We start from the raw sequence: 17,577 nt of genomic DNA on the forward strand, positions 1-17,577 counted from the left end.
CAAAATCATAATGGTATTTAGCCTGTTCGCCATATAGAACTTGCAGAATTGAATCAATACATTTTCAATCCACTGCATTAGTCATGGCTACTCAAAAACACTCTTTCCAGCTTGGAGCGCTCTCTTTCTGGTCAAGTGTACTGAAAGCCCGAATCATACGAATCGGGCAGTGCTCTCTGGGCTGGATTTCTGAATTCAGTTCGCCGTCAGTTGTTAAATCGCTTGGTTGTGTCGGAAACCGTCTCCACGACAACGCCGCTCCAAGCACCAACAATTAGTTGCCAATTTGAGGAGACAATGAAAACCCAAACCACTTGAATTGAATGTTTTCGTGAGTTCTTTTGTCTCGGGCTGAAAACTGATCCAAAGTGCAGTGGTGTGTGGCGAAAACCTAAGCTCCAGCTGAAAACAAAACCAAAGATTCATTCATAATGGCATCAGGTTTGGAGCGGGTTAACGAAAATGAGGTAAGTCAAAATACATATATGAAAGAAGATTTGCCACTTCGGGGGTATTCATATTCAGAGCACCCAGCGCACCGGCCTTGATCTTGACCATATATTCCTGGTCTTGAATTATTTATTTATTCGTGCGAATGTGACACACCACCATATCCCCATTTCCATCCTATCCATCCCATCCGTAATTGCCAGTCCGGGTAATTGTCGCTGTTGTTGTCTTTGTTCCGGCTGTTCGTGCAGTTCAAAAATGATATGTGCCCGACTCGTTGGCCTTATGCACCTTAAAACTCCGATGAGCTGTGCGAAAAGCATTTCACTTCCACCCGGTTGTTTGTTCTCATATTGATTTTCTAAATGTTATGGGAATTACACGGCACATGCATCATTTTATAGTAATTATCCTTGCAGTATGGCTGAACCTTTTGTTTCCTCACAGAAACCCGTTAAAAATGCGTGGCAGGTACGAAAAATTATTTTTTTCTTTTTACTGTGCATATTTGTGTTTGTAACCCTTGCCCCCAATGTAAGCTCTTTGTATGCCTATTTTTCATTACTCCGAGCTGCGATGTTCTGTTTCCTTATCGGCACAAGATCTGACATAAATGGCAATAGATAAGGAACTACTTTGAAACCGAACTTCGAGTTTCATTCACTTTCAATCTGACTGTTGCACCGCCACCATGGCCACTTTCCTCGAAAATGTATGCTTCGGTGTTGAAGCTTTCTCGTCCTGAACTCAATTACTAATTTGTACCCTTTGCATTTTAGATGAAAGCAATGGATGCCAACAGGTATGCCACCAAGAAGACGATCGCCCAGGGCATGTTGGACATCGCCCTGCTGACCGCAAATGCCTCCCAACTGAAGTACATCCTCCAAGTTGGCGAACAGCACCAGTTCTACAAGCTGATGCTGATCCTGATCAGTCTATCCATAGTAATGCAGGTAGGCATACAAGTGCTTTTGATCCCTATTCTCTAAGTGTCAGGCACAGAGAAAAACATAAATGAGTATCATAATGCTATCCATCATATTTTGAGTGTCTCAGCAGAACTTGGCTTGATTCCTATGACAACATGGAACTGATATGGTTATGTTTTTCTCTGTGCAGGTCCTGTCGGGCGTGCTAAGCCTGTCCCTAAGCCTGCTGCGGGATTGCCGGCTGCACCAGCCGGAGTTTCACCAGTCGGCCAATATCATTAACCATGTGCGCACGGGCTTCGCCTTTTTCACGACCATGATAAATCTGTTTATCTCGGCCTTTGACAGTCGACTGCCCCCGCCACAAGGCGACTTTCTTAACAATTAGGTGTAGAGGGTGGAAATGGAAGGGTCCCTAGAGGGATCGTCTCTCGCTTTTGGACTTAATGCATTCACTATCCATTTCGACAGCTTTTGGTGGGCATTCTGTTTGTGGTCATCGGCAGTCTCAACATAAACAGGCAGCAGGATCAGACGGCAGCGGTGATCCTGAACGATGTCATTTTGGTGGTCGTGTTCATAATATCCGTGGTGAACGTTATCATATCCGGTTTCGGCATAGAGTACTCGTCGCAGCCACTTCGACTCCTCGATCAGCATGAAAAGACACCATAGAAACTATAAATCCAACGATTTACACTTATACCTATATATGTACTTTAAGGCTAATGCAAACTTAAGTTGTAAAGTGAAATAAATGAATGTATTGATCCAACGGCTCCGCATTTCCTCTTACCTTCGCAAACAGGTGGCTGCTGGACTTTTGCTGGTCATTCAGTCCCTCATCAATATGCATAATGCCAAGGATCGAAATCGGGGCTTCGCCATCAACCACTTTATAGATGCATTCATATTCCTGTCCGTGTTCTGCGACATTATGAAGATGAATTTCGGCTTGGATCCGGCCGTTCCTCAGTCAGATGTGGAACTTCTGAAGCCCTGAATTTTTTGGATCGGGGCCCAAGCTCAATTTTTGTTAACGGCGTAGCCTCAGAGTTTTATATATTCTTGCCTGACCCATTGTATACATGAATTTTTACTACAAAATATCAAATTTGTATACATTGATAATGCCAGCCGCGTTTTAGTGTCAAAGCACAGACTCAACAGATAAGTGCTTTTTGCCGATTGTTTTATTATTTGTTGTATATTTTGGAAGGTCCGTAAATTTAACGTTTTGTTTGATAACTAATAAATCAAGATGCCACGCCCAGAAGCAGGCGACAGGTGAGCAATATAATACTTATACAATTTGAGTTCGATAAGTTCGCGCTTGCAAGAAAAGTGTGACCGCCGCATACGTGTGGACCGTAATCGATTGGAGCCGACTTGCAGCGTGGCCGAATAGAATTTTCATTCAATTTATATTTGTTATTCGTTTTAATCGAACAGTATATTGATTTATATGCATTTTTTGATTTATTTTCGGAATCAAAATAATTTAGTTGATTTGCAAATTTAGTGGGAAGATGAGTTGGTATTTTTCGTAAGCTTTTGGTATATTACAGTATTTATTTGAAGGCTGCGTGGTATTTCTTCGTTGTAATTGGCGCGGTCATGCTGATTGGTCCGCTATCTGGACCGAAAAAAAGTCGTATTCCAAAAATAATACGTATACGTACGCGCGTGAATCACTCGCCACACGTCCCAGCGCAGCGCGACAATCGAGTGTAGACACATAACATAACTGCCGTAGCCGTCGCATCCGTGAGAACCGCGCCAGCACAACTCCGTATCCGGCCGCGTCCCCCAATTCCGATTCCGATTCTGATTCCCGTTCCGAATCCGAATCTAATTTCCCCTCTTATTTCGGTGGCTAATATTAGAGTCTTGCGAAATGTTTAGCTTTCTGAAGCGCGAGAAGAACACCCAGGAGGTGGTGGAGAATGTGATCGGCGAGCTGAAGAAGATCTACCGGAGCAAGCTGCTGCCGCTGGAGGAGCACTACCAGTTCCACGACTTTCACTCGCCAAAGCTCGAGGATCCGGACTTCGATGCGAAGCCCATGATTCTGCTGGTGGGTCAGTACTCCACGGGCAAGACGACCTTCATCCGTTACCTGCTGGAGCGCGACTTTCCGGGCATTAGAATTGGTCCGGAGCCGACAACGGACCGATTTATCGCCGTGATGTACGACGACAAGGAGGGCGTGATTCCGGGCAACGCCCTGGTGGTGGACCCCAAGAAGCAGTTCCGGCCGCTGTCCAAGTACGGCAACGCCTTCCTGAATCGCTTCCAATGCAGCAGCGTGGCCTCGCCGGTGCTAAATGCCATCTCCATCGTGGACACGCCCGGAATCCTCTCCGGCGAGAAGCAGCGCATCGACAGGGGCTACGACTTCACCGGAGTGCTGGAGTGGTTTGCGGAGCGCGTGGACCGCATCATCCTGCTGTTTGACGCCCACAAGCTGGACATCTCCGACGAGTTCCGGCGCTCGATCGAGGCTCTCAAGGGACACGACGACAAGATCCGAATCATTCTGAACAAGGCCGATATGATCGACCACCAGCAGCTAATGCGGGTGTACGGAGCACTGATGTGGTCGCTGGGCAAGGTGCTGCAGACGCCGGAGGTGGCGCGTGTGTACATCGGCTCCTTCTGGGACCAGCCCCTGCGCTTTGACGCCAACCGACGACTGTTCGAGGACGAGGAGCAGGACTTGTTCAGGGATCTGCAGTCCCTGCCGCGTAACGCTGCCCTGCGCAAGCTGAACGATCTGATCAAGCGGGCACGCCTGGCTAAGGTGCATGCCTTCATCATCGCCGAGCTGCGCAAGGACATGCCCTCTGTGTTCGGCAAGGACAGCAAGAAGAAGGACCTGATCAAGAACCTCGGCCAGGTGTACGATCGCATCCAGCGCGAGCACTCCATTTCCCCGGGCGACTTCCCCGACATCAAGAAGATGCAGGAGGTCCTGCAGCACCAGGACTTCACAAAGTTCCACTCCCTCAAGCCCCATCTGCTGGACATCGTGGACAACATGCTGGCCAAGGACATTGCACGACTGATGGAGATGATTCCCCAGGAGGAAATGACCATGGTCGCGGATCCAGTGGTCAAGGGTAAGTCCCCACGAGAGTGAATGATAAAGCACCGCTTTGCCGCATTAGTCACGCTGCACTTGCTCGGGCACCAGACATCCGACTCGTGCCCGCAAAGATCTCGAGAAATCTCTTGATTTTCCGCGGCCATTTCGCTGGCGTTTTCGTTTTCCCATCGCACCGAAATATTGCGCATGCGCAGCGAGAAAAATGCGCCAGTTAACCCAGATTTCCAGCCGGGCCAAAATGCGAAGAAAACGAGTTTTGCCAGCGGAGTGAGCGGCTTGCCTTTGGACACGGTTAAAGTATGAGCCGCAGCTACAGCTAGACCGCAGCCAAACGTATTTATCGGATACAATTACAATTGCAATTACAATTTCAATTGCCAACAAAAGGCAAAACCACTGGGAGCGATCAAAGAATCGATGCTTTTCCCTGTTCCACATGCACAGCTTCCTCTCTTCGCTGGCTGGCCAATTATGCAATGCCTGGCAGGCAACTATATATAAACCCTATACTATACGCGAAACATATTTGAGCTATATAAACAAAGTGATAAGCCCCGAAAACTGATAAGGCGAGCAAAAAGTCGGTGTCAGTTTAGCGCTTAGGCAACACACACGCACTTTCTGTGCCAAACTCAACATCGAGGTGGAAGCGAATAGCGCCCAGATCCACGTATTGTCGTATCTCTTGCAAATACTCGGCTGGCCACTGTGATAGCCGACTGCTTTGTACTTGAAAGTGGGCGCCATAGACTGGCGGGGCGTGGCACCCCGAAAAATTATACTATTCATATGTGTCAATAATTATCGCCTTGCTTTCGTCATGGCTAGAAATGAGTCGAGCTGAGCCAAGTTGACTGTTTTCTCCTCACGACCTGATAAGATTCGTGGCTATGATGTAATCATTGGAAAATACCGATAGCTTGGAGCGCAGGGTTCGTTCTAATTGGGACATGAGTCATCGGAGCAGGAAAAAAAAGAAAATAAAACCAGGCGTACAGTTGGGCATGATACATATTTCACACTCGAGTACCCAGTGGCTGAATCGGAGCTGACTCTCCGGAGCAGACGCATCCAGGCAACCATGACGAATACCACGCACTCGATGCCGAGCTAAAACGCCCAGCAAAATAGCTAAATAAGCGAGCATCAGAGCAAAGGGGGTAGTCATTCAGTTAATCAGAGACTAGCGGCGCCAATCGCAATGCATTCGGAGTCTCAGTTTCCCAGTCGGGAGAAGTAAACCACAACTGGAAACCTAACCCAGTTCGATGGCAGCTGACTGCTCCACCGGTGTACCCTGCTACTGTGACCTCCGACCTTCGTGCGTGGCCCCGAGTTCAAGGCCCAATTACATACCCTATGCCGCGCACCTGTTCGCATTCCCCCATGCATTCGTTAGTGGGTCGAGCAAAAGTGGCTTGTTTGTCAACCCTTATCGGGTTGCTAGGCAATTCCTAGTTAACCGGAGTGCCATAGTGCCGGAGTGCAGGTTATTAGATAAAAATCAATGTAAGGCCGAGTCAGCATGCCATCATCAAATCATGTCTTATCAGCCCACAAAAGTCTGGGTATGTCTCCGTTTTCTATGATTAGCACCGCTCTAATTTCCAGCAGCAAGTATGCCTATTTCGTTTATCTGCTCAGAATAAACAGCTTAATTAGGCAACCACTTGTGGCTACTAGCCACTGGCAAATTTTAGGCATATTTCAAACAATAAAGGCCAGAATTATCAGAAGTAGTGCATATATTATGGGCGGCTCAAAGGTTATCCACCGTACAGTTTGTAATTATATTCAGCTTTGGGGATCATTGCTTGTTGGGCGAGCAACTTATACGAAAGCCTGTAACTAATTTGATTGCTCATTTATGTAATCATCTGTTTTGCATGCAAAAACCTTTTTATCGGGCGAGTAGAGGGCTGTGTCAGCAGATCCCAATGTACTTTCCATTTATCAATACTCCTTATCATGCCAGTGCTCCATTCCCAAAACGAACACTATAAAACTAAAAGCGAAAGGCGTGTGATTGGATTAATTCAGTACACAGTACACAGAACCGCCAGACAAGGAGAACGAAAATAATTATCTCTTAATAGGCAAAGCAATTTGAGATGGGAAAAGTAAATAATAAAACTTTGCATTCCAATATGGACTGCCTGCGAGGAGACATAGTCCGGTGCATTTATCACGCGGCCAGCTGACCAAACAGCCCCCAGAATAATCCCCACGCCCAGTCCCAGACGATCCCTGTTCCAGCCATCACCCATCATTATCACCCCAACCCACCTCTGGTTGGGTTGATGATATACGTTTATACGTACGTACATATCATCTGTAAGCCGAACCGGTTGCAGTCGGATACATATTTGTTCTTTTCTGCTGGCGTTGGCAACCTGAGGCCGCGTATCAATTTGTGCCTCTCCGATTCTGACTTGCGACGTGTGGCACTAAGTGGCTCATCCTCCGCCTAATCCGCCGGTGAATTCGACGAAGGGGCCCACGGAATTCAGATGAACTAGCACTAGCGCTAAGTGCAGGAAGAAAGCATTTTACTCTATGATATATGGCTCGGGAGCAGTCCAGCAATCCACAATGGCATTGTCTGATCTTTACAGTTTGCCTTTTGGTTTGCGGACCACTTGAGTGGCCTTTTAATTCAACTATTAGCGCATTTCGCATGACCTTGTGCGAAAGCATTCCACATACATATACGAGTATATACGTTTCGCTGGGGTAAATCCAAGCATAATACGATTTGCGATCGACTGATGTCATGGGCGATCATGCTTCACCGCATGTGTCATCCGCAGTTTCAGTCAACGCGACATTCGATTTGGGGAAAATTCGATAGCCCCTTAAATTGGACCGACAAGTGAATGAACTTCTCGCGTATTATTACACCAGAAGGAATTTCGATGGATGGGCACCCCTGAAAAAGAGAGGCGGAATGCGTTGATAAAGCGAATCGAAATCAAAGTCAAGAACTCGGGGCTCTAATTTAGTGCATGGGCAAGTGTATGTATCTGTATCTCTGATTTTATTTTCGTTGCGTTCGCTGCACAGTTTGCTTTTATTTCCTAGCGTTTCCGTTGTATTGTCTTGGATAATTGACGTGGCTAGTCCAACAGCGAGATAAGTGCCCTGGGTAGTGATGTCTTTATAGTTTCGGTTGATTTGCCAATGGAATTGACACTCCATTCCATATGGGACTTATCTGGACCGTGCCACCGCGATCGCACTTGCCCAGGTTGACGGCTTCTTTCTGCCTTGTGTCACTTCCTCCACTGAAACCATCACCATCACCGCCACCGCCACCGTCTCCATCACAGCACATCTGAACATGGGGGTCGGCATCACATGTTTAGCAATATGTCGCTAAATAGTTGTACACATATCTGACACGATCTTGCAGAAATCTGTTCTTCTGTTCGCCGTTCTTTTGGTTCTTCGTACTTTTCGTTTTCGCCATTGGCCCACTAATTTATCTCGGTTTGATTTCTACGTCCGAGTCGCACTGCCGCACTCAGCAGATGTCCTCCTCTGTCAACCATCTCTCTCTCTATTTCTTGCATACCCAAGAGGACTCCGACGACGATTTCGATGTGGCCGAGGAGCCAGCTCTTCTGACCCCCGGTTCTCAGCGGCAGCAGTTTGCGGAGCGCTTCGATCGCTGGCTGCAAAATCTGCGCCAGCAGCAGCTCCGCCTGTTCAGCAGTTGCACTAGTCGGGTGGGCAATGTCGAGAACGATAAGGATGCCGATCCCGGTCCAGATACGCCGTCTGTACCTCAGGCAGGGCTGGAGCTTGACTCGGGCTCAGAGCTAGAAACTAAGCCAGATCCTGATCCTGAATCTGAAAATGAAAATGAGGCGGAGGTCGAGCAGGAGGCGGGGACGGGGACTGATATAGCCGTAAGCACTCACAGTAGTTTTCCTATAAGCCAGTGGCTTAAAAACTTACAATCTTACAAACATACTACGGCACATATGCAGACAGGAATTCTATGATCTCCGTGTCATGCCAGCCGGAGGGCCCTTTTCAATTGCAAGAGGCCGCAAACGAATTGAGCAACTTCAAAAAGTGAATTGAAATCGCACTTGGCAACCTGCACCGCCCAACCGCCCATCTCAATTGCCCCCCAGAATGCACCGCAGCACAATTGCCAGTTAAAGTAGCCGGCAAAGTACATGCTTAAGTCGGTCAGTCGGCCTGGTCACGGAACGGCGGCGGCAGTGGCGGCTACGTCAATTGGAGCCAAAACGATCTGAAGGTTTTAATTGCCTCAAATTGAATGTTTGTGCACGGCGACGCACCGATCAACTTAGATTACATGCTTAATTAATGCAAATTTATGGCGCACACAGAGTATCAAACGCCACACTGACCCTTCATCCCTTCATCACCTCTTCCACAGGTGGTGCCTTCGAGGGAGTCATCGACGACCATGTCTCACCATTCGGCTACATGAAGGGCGAGGGCATCGACGCCGGCTACGGAGAGCACGAGTGGATCTGCAACAAGGACAAGCCGCGCACAGATGGCATCTTCAATGGGCTGGGACCAGTCGATGGCAAGATATCCGGTGCAAGTAAGTGCCTCACAGAAAGACATAAAGAGAGTCAAAAATGCTAATGCCAATTCTCCACTTTCAGCTGCCAAGCAGGAGCTCATCAAATCGAAACTGCCCAACTCGGTGCTCAGCAAGATCTGGAAGCTGTCGGATGTCGATGGCGATGGGTTCCTGGACTCTGACGAGTTCGCGCTGGCCTTGCACTTAATCAACGTCAAGCTGGAAGGCTGCGAGCTGCCCACCGTGCTGCCGGAGCACTTAGTACCGCCGTCGAAGCGCTATGATTAGTGTCCTGTAACATATGCACATACACACCCGATCACACAACCTCACAATTCCCAAAACACATACACTGATGTCACATAGAGACCAACTCCTAGGATGCACTATGTTCGATTCGTTTGATTTTCAACCAGAGTGCAGGCGACTGCCTTTTTATATGTACTATACTCGTTGTGAACGCGCTAAACTGGGTATTAAAAAACACACAAGCGGCAATGGCAAGCATTGCACACCGTAAAACCATATGACCGTATGAGATATCAATCATAAATTCGTAGAATTTACACAAACATAGCATATTTTTGGATAATCGATTGTAAAGCAAGATGTAATGTAGCAGCCTAGTGGAATAAGGAGTGTGTGTTGAGCGCCCAATTGTCGTTGTTGACTTAAGGAAAGAGTAGAGTGGAGAAGCAATTGTTCAATGCCAATGAAAAAGCATGAGTTAAACTGTATACAATATCTAGGTTAATGTCGATGAGCAGCTTGAAGGGTCATTAATTTGCAATCGTACCCCTTTTGATACACAATAAATGTATTTTTGTTATACTGCAATTTACAATCGACGGACGGATTGTGGGTGAGGGCATGTATTTCCTGTATTTATTTTGAAATATTATTAATTGTTTGAAATGCTCCCGCAAGTCAGGCCACATGAAATATAAACGTGCAATTTACTGCCTGTGCTTCGACTATTTTGTAATTAGCGAATTCTTGAATATTATTAAATGTGAAGTGAAATCAGATTTTTAAATTGTATAAAAGAATAAAATAAAACTATTTTGGAAATGTCTGTTTGAATGCGGGTGGAAATGGGTTTCATTATTCTATTGGTAAAATATCAACTTAAAATATTTGAATATACAAAGTAGCCACAGTTTGAAAATATATGATTCATTCAAATAAGAATCAGTTATTTTTTTCGAAATTCGAAATTGTTAACTGTTTAGTTGAAACTAACTGATTTTAGTATATTCTTTTAAAGCCCGTTGGTATATTTAATCAGTCGATCAGTGGTCACACTTCAAGCCGGCTAAATTTTGAGTTTAATAAAGTTGCTTAAAAATTACTGATATGGCCACCTACGAGGAAGTCAAGGACATTCCGAATCATCCGGACAAGTACCTGTTCGATGTGCGCAACGAGTCGGAGCTGAAGGAGACGGGTGTCCTGCCCGCCAGCATTAACATTCCACGTGAGAAGCGTCAAAGTCGAGGGATTACCGGCTTATTGGACACACCTTTCTCTCATTTCCAGTTACTGAATTGGAGAAGGCTCTGAACTTGCCGGACGAGGTCTTCGCCCAGACTTACGGACGCGAAAAGCCTGCCGTCGATGCGGTCCTGATCTTCTCCTGCAAGGCGGGAGGACGCGCTGCTCGGGCGGCCAATCTGGCCAGTACCCTGGGCTTCACCAAGTATGTCTCATTTTGAATTGTTTATTGTACAATTTGTAGCTTTATTTATTAATCAATTGCAGTGCCAAGGCTTATGCCGGATCCTGGACGGAGTGGCAGGCCAAGCAGTCCTAAAACATTCAGTCTTTAAACAAATTGATTACAAATTCTATAAAATGGTATAATAAACTACTATAACAACGTGTAACAGTCTACATCCTAAACTCCTGTAATTCACCCCAACTGCGTCCAATCCTCAGCTTTACCTTGAGGGGCACGCTGAGTTTCACGCAGTTCTCCATGGTGAGGCTAAGGACTTTGGCTATCTTTTTGGCCTTTGCCGCTGGCACCTCGAAGATGAGTTCGTCATGTAGGTGCATTATCAGGTCAACTGATTGATCGCCCAAGACCAGCTTATCGCGATAACGTTCAATGTTCTTTTCCATCTTCAAAATAGCGCTCTTTGCAATATCCGCAGCGGATCCTTGGATGGTGGAGTTAATGGCCTGGCGCTCGGCCTGATCTGTTGGAGAAAGAGATGTTAAAATAAATAGCACAACCGTTTTGATGACCATTACTTTTCAGCTGCTCCTCATCACTGTTGATGTTGTCCAAATAGCGACGCCGTCCAGTAATAGTCTCCACAAATCCCTGGTTGCGTGCGAACTTGACCACCCTTGAGGTGTACTCTCGAATACCCTTGTACGCCTGGTGGAACTGCTCGGATATCATCCGAGCCTCCTGCTCACTGCAGTTCAACGACTCGGCCAGGGAGCGCATGCCCATGCCGTAGACAATTCCGTAGCAAACATGCTTAGTACTGTTGCGGAGATCCTGCGACACTTCGGACTCCTCTATTTTGTTCCAATGCGCCGCAATTGCGATAAACAGATCCTGCGGCGAGTTCATCACCTCCAGCAGAGCCTTATCCTGCGACATGTGGGCAAGGATTCGCATCTCCAGCTGACAGAAGTCAGCCGACAAAAGACATCGATCCTCATCCTTGGGCACGAATGGTAACCGACAGGCTATTCTGAGCGCATCAGAACCTACCTGTATGCAGAATTCCTTTGCCACATTTTGCAGGTTCGGCTCTGTCATAGAGATACGACCCGTTGCCGTATATGTAATGCTCTGGCCATGAATTCTGTCCGCCTCGCAGCACTTCAACAGAGGCTGAATGCTTTTGGCCAAAAGCCCAGCCACCTTTCGGTAGCCCAGTATCAACTGCGAAATGGGCGAGTTTATCTTCTCGAGAACCTGGCGCGAGGTGGTTACTCGTCCGTTTGCTTTTCGGTGGAGGCCCAGCACCTTGGCCACGGTTTGTGACGAGCCGAGATTGAAACGGGAACCATGCTGCTCGTAAATCTTTGTTTCCAGTTTCCTCATAACGGCCACCATTTTCTGGTAGAGCTGTTGTAGTCGCTGCTGCTGGGCTGGAAAGCCCACAAACTCCATATGACAAAGAGTCAATTGAATGGGCATTTCGATATCTATAAAGGCATTCTTGTTATTGGTACTTGCTACATGAATCACCACGAACTTACCGTGGAAAAACTTTAGCAGCTGACCCGAGCCGATCCTTCCAAGGTTCTCAGTCTGTCCCTTGAGTATGTGAACCGTTACGCAGGCTTCGATGGACGCCCTAATCTTCGGAAGAATGGCACTGGAGGTATCGAGTCCGTAGCTGCTATAGCCACGACCACTCCCACAGAGATCGGCAAGGGCAGTGCACTCTGGAGCGAATGTCTGACACTGGATCACAGGATCAAGAATAAGAAGGGAAAAATTAAAAAAATACTCAATAGCGTACCATATTGTAAAAAGTCATTGTTTTGTCCGGCTGCAGAAGCCAATTCGCCACCTTTGGATCCTCCAGCTTGGCGCAAATTTTTTGAAGCTGCGGAATCGCTTTGAGAAGGATCTTCAGCTGCTCCTTTCCGTCGTGCATGACTATAGTGAGATCTTTTCGAGCCAACAGCTTGCAGAGTTCCTGCACCTTTAGAATGGTGGGCACTCCCTGACCTGTTGCACGGTCGTCATTTTGCATATTCATATAGTAGACAACATTGTCCGCCAGGCAGAAAGACAAACCAGCGATAAAGTTGCTGTCGTCCACCTGAAATAGCACCTGTTCTCCGACAGCCGCCTCCCGCTCTTCGGCCGCCGCAATTTGATTGATCAACAGGTTGGCTCCAATTAGGGGCTTCCGTCTGCCCGCTTGAGCCTGCAGGGCAACGCAAAGTCCAAAACGGGGGACTTCATTGAGCTCTATGACAGCAGCTTGAAACAGCTGTCGGTGGCCACACACATTTATTATATCTATACTAGAGAAACTTGAGGCAATATCATCGACTTTTGAACAGCTCATAATGTGTGAGGCATTCAGATGTAAAGGATTTTTCATTAGTGAATTCTCCATCGACATGTTCGAGATTTCCATAGAGGAGGCTGCACTAGATGAGCTTTTCACTTCTGAATCCATTTCGATTTCACGCCGCGTGGTGGGACTGGGACTTTGCAGGCGCTGTGAACGCAACTGGTAGGAGCGCATCAGTCTGGATGCATGTGGAGTCAGTGTACCAACCACCTCCGGTTCCTTGGGCTGCGAACTAGGTATCATGTCCGCCTCCGCAGGAGAAGGAACTTTGCTTTCGGCGGCCGTAAGGGCAGCGGCTAGACCGGTGTTCAGCATAAAAGAATCGTCAGCCATGAACAAGTCCTCCTCTACGGTGGATGCCTTCCTCGACGCAGTGCGATTTGGAGTGGGTAGCGGTGACTGCGTGTGATTTCGAGGACTTCTGCGAGACAGTTGACCATTGCTTTCGACAGCAGGGTTCATCCTTTTGGTTGGCGTTTCCGATTGTGTTCTTCGATTAGCTGGTGTTCTAATAACAGGACTTGAAAGTGAGGCAGACCTTGGCGCCTGTATAGGCTGATCCTCAGACTGGTTCTCTTTTTTGCCGCGTTCCTGAATCTTATCTACAGCGATCCTGCGGCGTTCGGCCATTTCCATTTTAAGCAGCTCCTTACGGGCATTTTGACTGGTGCTGGGTTGTTCTTCATTTGCTATTTGTGGTCTATAAATCGGAGCTGCTGTGTTGATTTCCTTCGCAATCTCAGAACCTTGTTTCTGATTGGCATTAAAACTGGAAGATGACCTATTTTCTTGACGATTTAGTCCTTGAGCTGTTTCTTTCTTCTTCATTTGACTAGCAATATTATTAATACAATTGAGGGTATCAACTGTATAATTTCTCTGTGGGTTATTTTCACCCTCCACAAGTTTTTCAAGTCTTGGAATCTTTTGCGAATAGGCACTTTTTTCTTCGCTGGACAATTTCCTCTTTAATGGCAGCTGCTCCTCCTCAAGGGACATGTGAAGGTCTACCTCTCCGCCATTGTGTACTGACTTCGAACTTTCGTTGACGCCCTCCGGAGTTTGGGTCCACTTAATGATACCCCTTCCGATCTCGTGCTGGACGAACTGCCGAGCTTCTCCAATCAATAGTTTTGCAGCTTCGTTCACTGTCATCCCCGCCTTGCCGGTGATAAAGAAGTTTCTCACTACGTTTCTCTTGGCCGCCTCCTCCGCATTTTCGTGGTCGTGTTGCTTTGCAGAGTCGAAGCTGAGTGAGTTATAGAGCACTTTCTCCAATTCTAGGACATCTGCGCCCGCCAGCTCCACCAAACTGGTGAGTCCAGCATCAAAAAGAGCACGAGCTCGTTTCTGCGACACATCGGGCAGCCGCATCAGGTCGATAAGGTCCCTGTGGATGCCGAAAAAGAGACGATCCTTAAACTGGGACACGATCAAGGCGAGTGTAGACCACTGCAGGGAGTTGCAGAAAGCAGTAACTATGCCTGCGAAGGTTGAGGCCATTTGCTGCAGGCTCTGTAGCATTCCTCGGTGACACTTAAACTTGTGCACCACAACGTTTATGGGGGTCTCGTTAACCAGTTCCTGCAGAGCCAGCGCTGTGTAGAAACTGTAACATATGTATGTTAGGAAAAAAAGTTTCGTATTTAATGTATTTCAAAAAGGTTTCATACCGCTTATGCACTTGCATTTGCTTGTAGTCCAATTTTGTTTGGCCACGCATCGCCTTCACGAGAAAGGCCTCCTTGACCCCAACCAGTTCGCCTACTTTTTTCATGGCTGGGCTTAACTTTTCCCACATATCTAGGTAAATCAGCCAGTCGAGGTCTTGTAGTTGGTAGCACACAGAATAGGGCGTTACTAGGTAAACAGCATGTAGCTCGGACTCTAGGACGAAGCAGCGACGAGATTTCTGGAGTTCCGCAAAGAGGATGAGGCCGTCAGTGGGCGGCATGGAGGAAGCCAGACAAGCGGCACCAAGACGAGTGGCCACGTAGGCTGTTGTCTCCTCTTCCTCGTCCTTTTGAAGGCGAACGAACTCGTACTCCACCAGGAAGTCAAGGGCATCGTTAATGTAGTGGGAGTCTGAGTCCTGATCTGGTGGTTTCTCCTTAGCCTGAAAGGCCTTTTGGGCACTCAGCAGAGTACAATTCACGAAGCAGTCAATGTCTTGTTTAGTGCTCGCCACACCAGAAGAAATTACCTCGAGTAGAGCGCGTTTCAAGTGGGTCTGCAAAATGGGAAGCTTATTTGAATTGTTTTGGCTATTTGCTTGAATACTTACGCTTCCGTCCATTTCTAGGCAGGAAGTAATGGGCTGCAGCTGCGCTGTGACCACATCTCTTCCGATTCGGGCGTTGCTCTCGGTGCAGATGAGAATTGACTCACCCAGCGTATCCTTTCCCGTGCGCCCAGCTCGTCCGATCATCTGGCGGTACGTTAGGGAACTCATTTGCTTGCCCCCAAATAAAGGCGAGCGTATCAGCACCCGCCGAGCGGGCAGATTCACTCCCGAACTCAGGGTGCTGGTGGCGACTAAAACCTTTAATGCTCCCGCCTTGAATGAGGCTTCCACAATGTCGCGCTCTTCCGTTGTTAAGCCAGCATGGTGAAATGCACAGGCGTAAGTGACCGCCTTTGACATTACCGCATCGAGACCTAAGGTAAATGAATTCATATTTTTCAGGAATAGGAATGTAAATGATGACTGATCTAACCTGTTGGAATATCCCTTAGTTGTTGCTTCACCTCTTCGATGGCCCTCGGATTCAGATTGGTGCGCAACCGTAGGCCCAGCTCTGTTCCAGACTTTATAAGGCCGTGCATTGCGGTGGCCAATTGAACGGCCAGGTTCTCGCACCAATCTTTCGAGGGGCAAAACACGATTACGGAGCAGCCCTCCAGCAACGTCTCAATGCAGAGAAAAGCCACATCATCGGAGTCGTTTACCAGTTCTTCCCTAATTTCCCTTTGCTCGGAAACATTACGGAGAAGCTTTAGATGGTTGTCGAAGATCCCTGTGCCTACCTTAATCATTTCCTTAAGAGCAACGGGTCGGTAGTTTGTGATGTACAACTCGGCATCCAGCCAGTTCTTCAGCAGTTCCACATTCTCAAGTGTGGCCGACATGGTGATCACCTGGATCTGTAGTGCATTGCGACGGGACATGTAGAGGATCTTGGCTAGCAGTAGTTCCAGGATATAGCCGCGTCCCTTGTCCGAAATGAGATGCACTTCGTCGACCACCACCGTGCCTATGGTTTCCAGTTTGCCCTGCTCCATCAGCTTGTTCACAATGGAGTTGGCCTTCTCAATTGTGCAAATTGCCACATGAAGGCTCTCAAAGCCTCCTGGTGGTGTATAGCCGCCGTAGAAACCCTCCACGCGGTAGCCAGCCGGTGTGAGCAGATCCTGAAGGTAGAACATTTTCTCGCGCACCACTGAGATGAAGGGCAGTATGAGCAGCGCCTTCTTACCGCGCTCTAGTACGGTTTTCAGCAGCAGTATCTCACTAACCAACGTCTTGCCCGCCGACGTGGGTGCGGAGTACACCAGGTTGCAGTGCTCGAAAAGCACTCTTGGCTTGCAGAGACACTCCACTTGCCAGTCGAACATCTGGACGACGCCCTTCTTCTTGTACTCCGCCTGAATGCTGAAGGGCAGATTCCACGCGCTCACTGACTTAAGGGAGTTAAGGTCAGGAGGCATAGCTGCTGTTTCGGGCAACGCTTCGCGGATCCTCGAAGAGTTGGGCGACACTCGCAATTGGTTGGGCGACATGCTGCTCAGGTTCTGTGTGGTTTGCGAGATCTCGTGGTAGCCTCCCTGCTTGGCCAGGAGGGAACGGCTGAGCAGGATGTCCTCCTTCAGCTGTTTGGAAGCCTCTGCATCCTGCGGAGGACACAGAAAACTGCTCTCGTCCAGATTGGGCAGCTCCAGCACTGCATCCGCGTCTGTGCCCTCGCTGTCGAACACATTCTCTGTGCAAATCTGGGCATTCAATGCGGATGAGCTGCTCTCATCAACAGAGTTCTGATGGGATGCAACTGCTAGATGCTGTTCAACCTGGGACACATTGACCACTGATTGTTCCGCTGGCTTCTTGGCCTGGTTCACTTCATAGGAGAACTCGTCCCGGAAAAACTCCGAGTAATTTTCCTGGATTTCCCCCTTTAAGTCCTCACCAGCACTTTGAACTTGGATGTTTCCGTTTCCGCGCTGTGCATTCTCCTTTTCGGCCGCTTGCATACCCTTTTCCAGTGCCATCAAGGTGCTGTTTCCGAAATCAAACGACTGCGAAAATGCCATTGCACTGGTTTCTTTCACATTCAATTAATAATTGCTGGCAGATTTACTTGTCAAATCTGAAATGAACTAAAAACGAAACGTCGCGGGGTCAGTGTGACCGTCTCAAGATTAGTTTTAAATATACCATTTATTTTTGGGACTCAGACCGAG

The 17,577-nt window shown here is 47.8% G+C and overlaps 4 protein-coding genes across 9 annotated transcripts; 3 read left to right on the forward strand and 1 right to left on the reverse strand.

Moving 5' to 3' along the window:
- The first annotated feature begins 176 nt into the window (after window positions 1-176).
- On the forward strand, window positions 177-2,658 carry LOC6536865 (ninjurin-2). 6 transcript variants are annotated; one of them, XM_015192484.3, is made up of 3 exons: window positions 177-467; window positions 1,230-1,406; window positions 2,191-2,658. In XM_015192484.3, exons 1-3 carry the CDS (start codon window positions 432-434, stop codon window positions 2,383-2,385), a joined length of 408 nt encoding a protein of 135 aa, XP_015047970.1. In that variant the 5' UTR covers window positions 177-431; the 3' UTR covers window positions 2,386-2,658. The 6 variants fall into 6 exon arrangements, with proteins under 6 accessions (XP_015047970.1, XP_015047971.1, XP_002097434.2 ...); XM_015192485.2 differs by lacking the exon at window positions 2,191-2,658 and adding an exon at window positions 1,573-1,995 and having other exon boundaries at window positions 182-467; XM_002097398.4 differs by lacking the exon at window positions 2,191-2,658 and adding an exon at window positions 1,854-2,153 and having other exon boundaries at window positions 187-467.
- Window positions 2,564-9,898, forward strand: LOC6536866 (EH domain-containing protein 1). The gene is made up of 4 exons (XM_002097399.4): window positions 2,564-2,669; window positions 3,288-4,504; window positions 8,906-9,079; window positions 9,144-9,898. Exons 1-4 carry the CDS (start codon window positions 2,644-2,646, stop codon window positions 9,347-9,349), a joined length of 1,623 nt encoding a protein of 540 aa, XP_002097435.1. The 5' UTR covers window positions 2,564-2,643; the 3' UTR covers window positions 9,350-9,898.
- Window positions 9,899-10,293: 395 nt separating this feature from the next.
- Window positions 10,294-10,954, forward strand: LOC6536867 (rhodanese domain-containing protein CG4456). The gene is made up of 3 exons (XM_002097400.4): window positions 10,294-10,538; window positions 10,601-10,760; window positions 10,823-10,954. Exons 1-3 carry the CDS (start codon window positions 10,418-10,420, stop codon window positions 10,872-10,874), a joined length of 333 nt encoding a protein of 110 aa, XP_002097436.1. The 5' UTR covers window positions 10,294-10,417; the 3' UTR covers window positions 10,875-10,954.
- Window positions 10,900-17,519, reverse strand: LOC6536868 (DNA polymerase theta). Its single transcript, XM_002097401.3, has 7 exons — window positions 15,837-17,519; window positions 15,404-15,777; window positions 14,793-15,349; window positions 12,553-14,728; window positions 12,287-12,494; window positions 11,318-12,232; window positions 10,900-11,262 (listed from the first exon to the last, which is right to left on the reverse strand). Exons 1-7 carry the CDS (start codon window positions 17,425-17,427, stop codon window positions 10,952-10,954), a joined length of 6,132 nt encoding a protein of 2,043 aa, XP_002097437.1. The 5' UTR covers window positions 17,428-17,519; the 3' UTR covers window positions 10,900-10,951.
- Between the last annotated feature and the right edge of the window lie 58 nt (window positions 17,520-17,577).

The sequence above is a fragment of the Drosophila yakuba genome, chromosome 3R (genome assembly GCF_016746365.2).
Source record: "Drosophila yakuba strain Tai18E2 chromosome 3R, Prin_Dyak_Tai18E2_2.1, whole genome shotgun sequence".
Classification (NCBI taxonomy): Eukaryota; Metazoa; Arthropoda; class Insecta; order Diptera; family Drosophilidae; genus Drosophila; species Drosophila yakuba.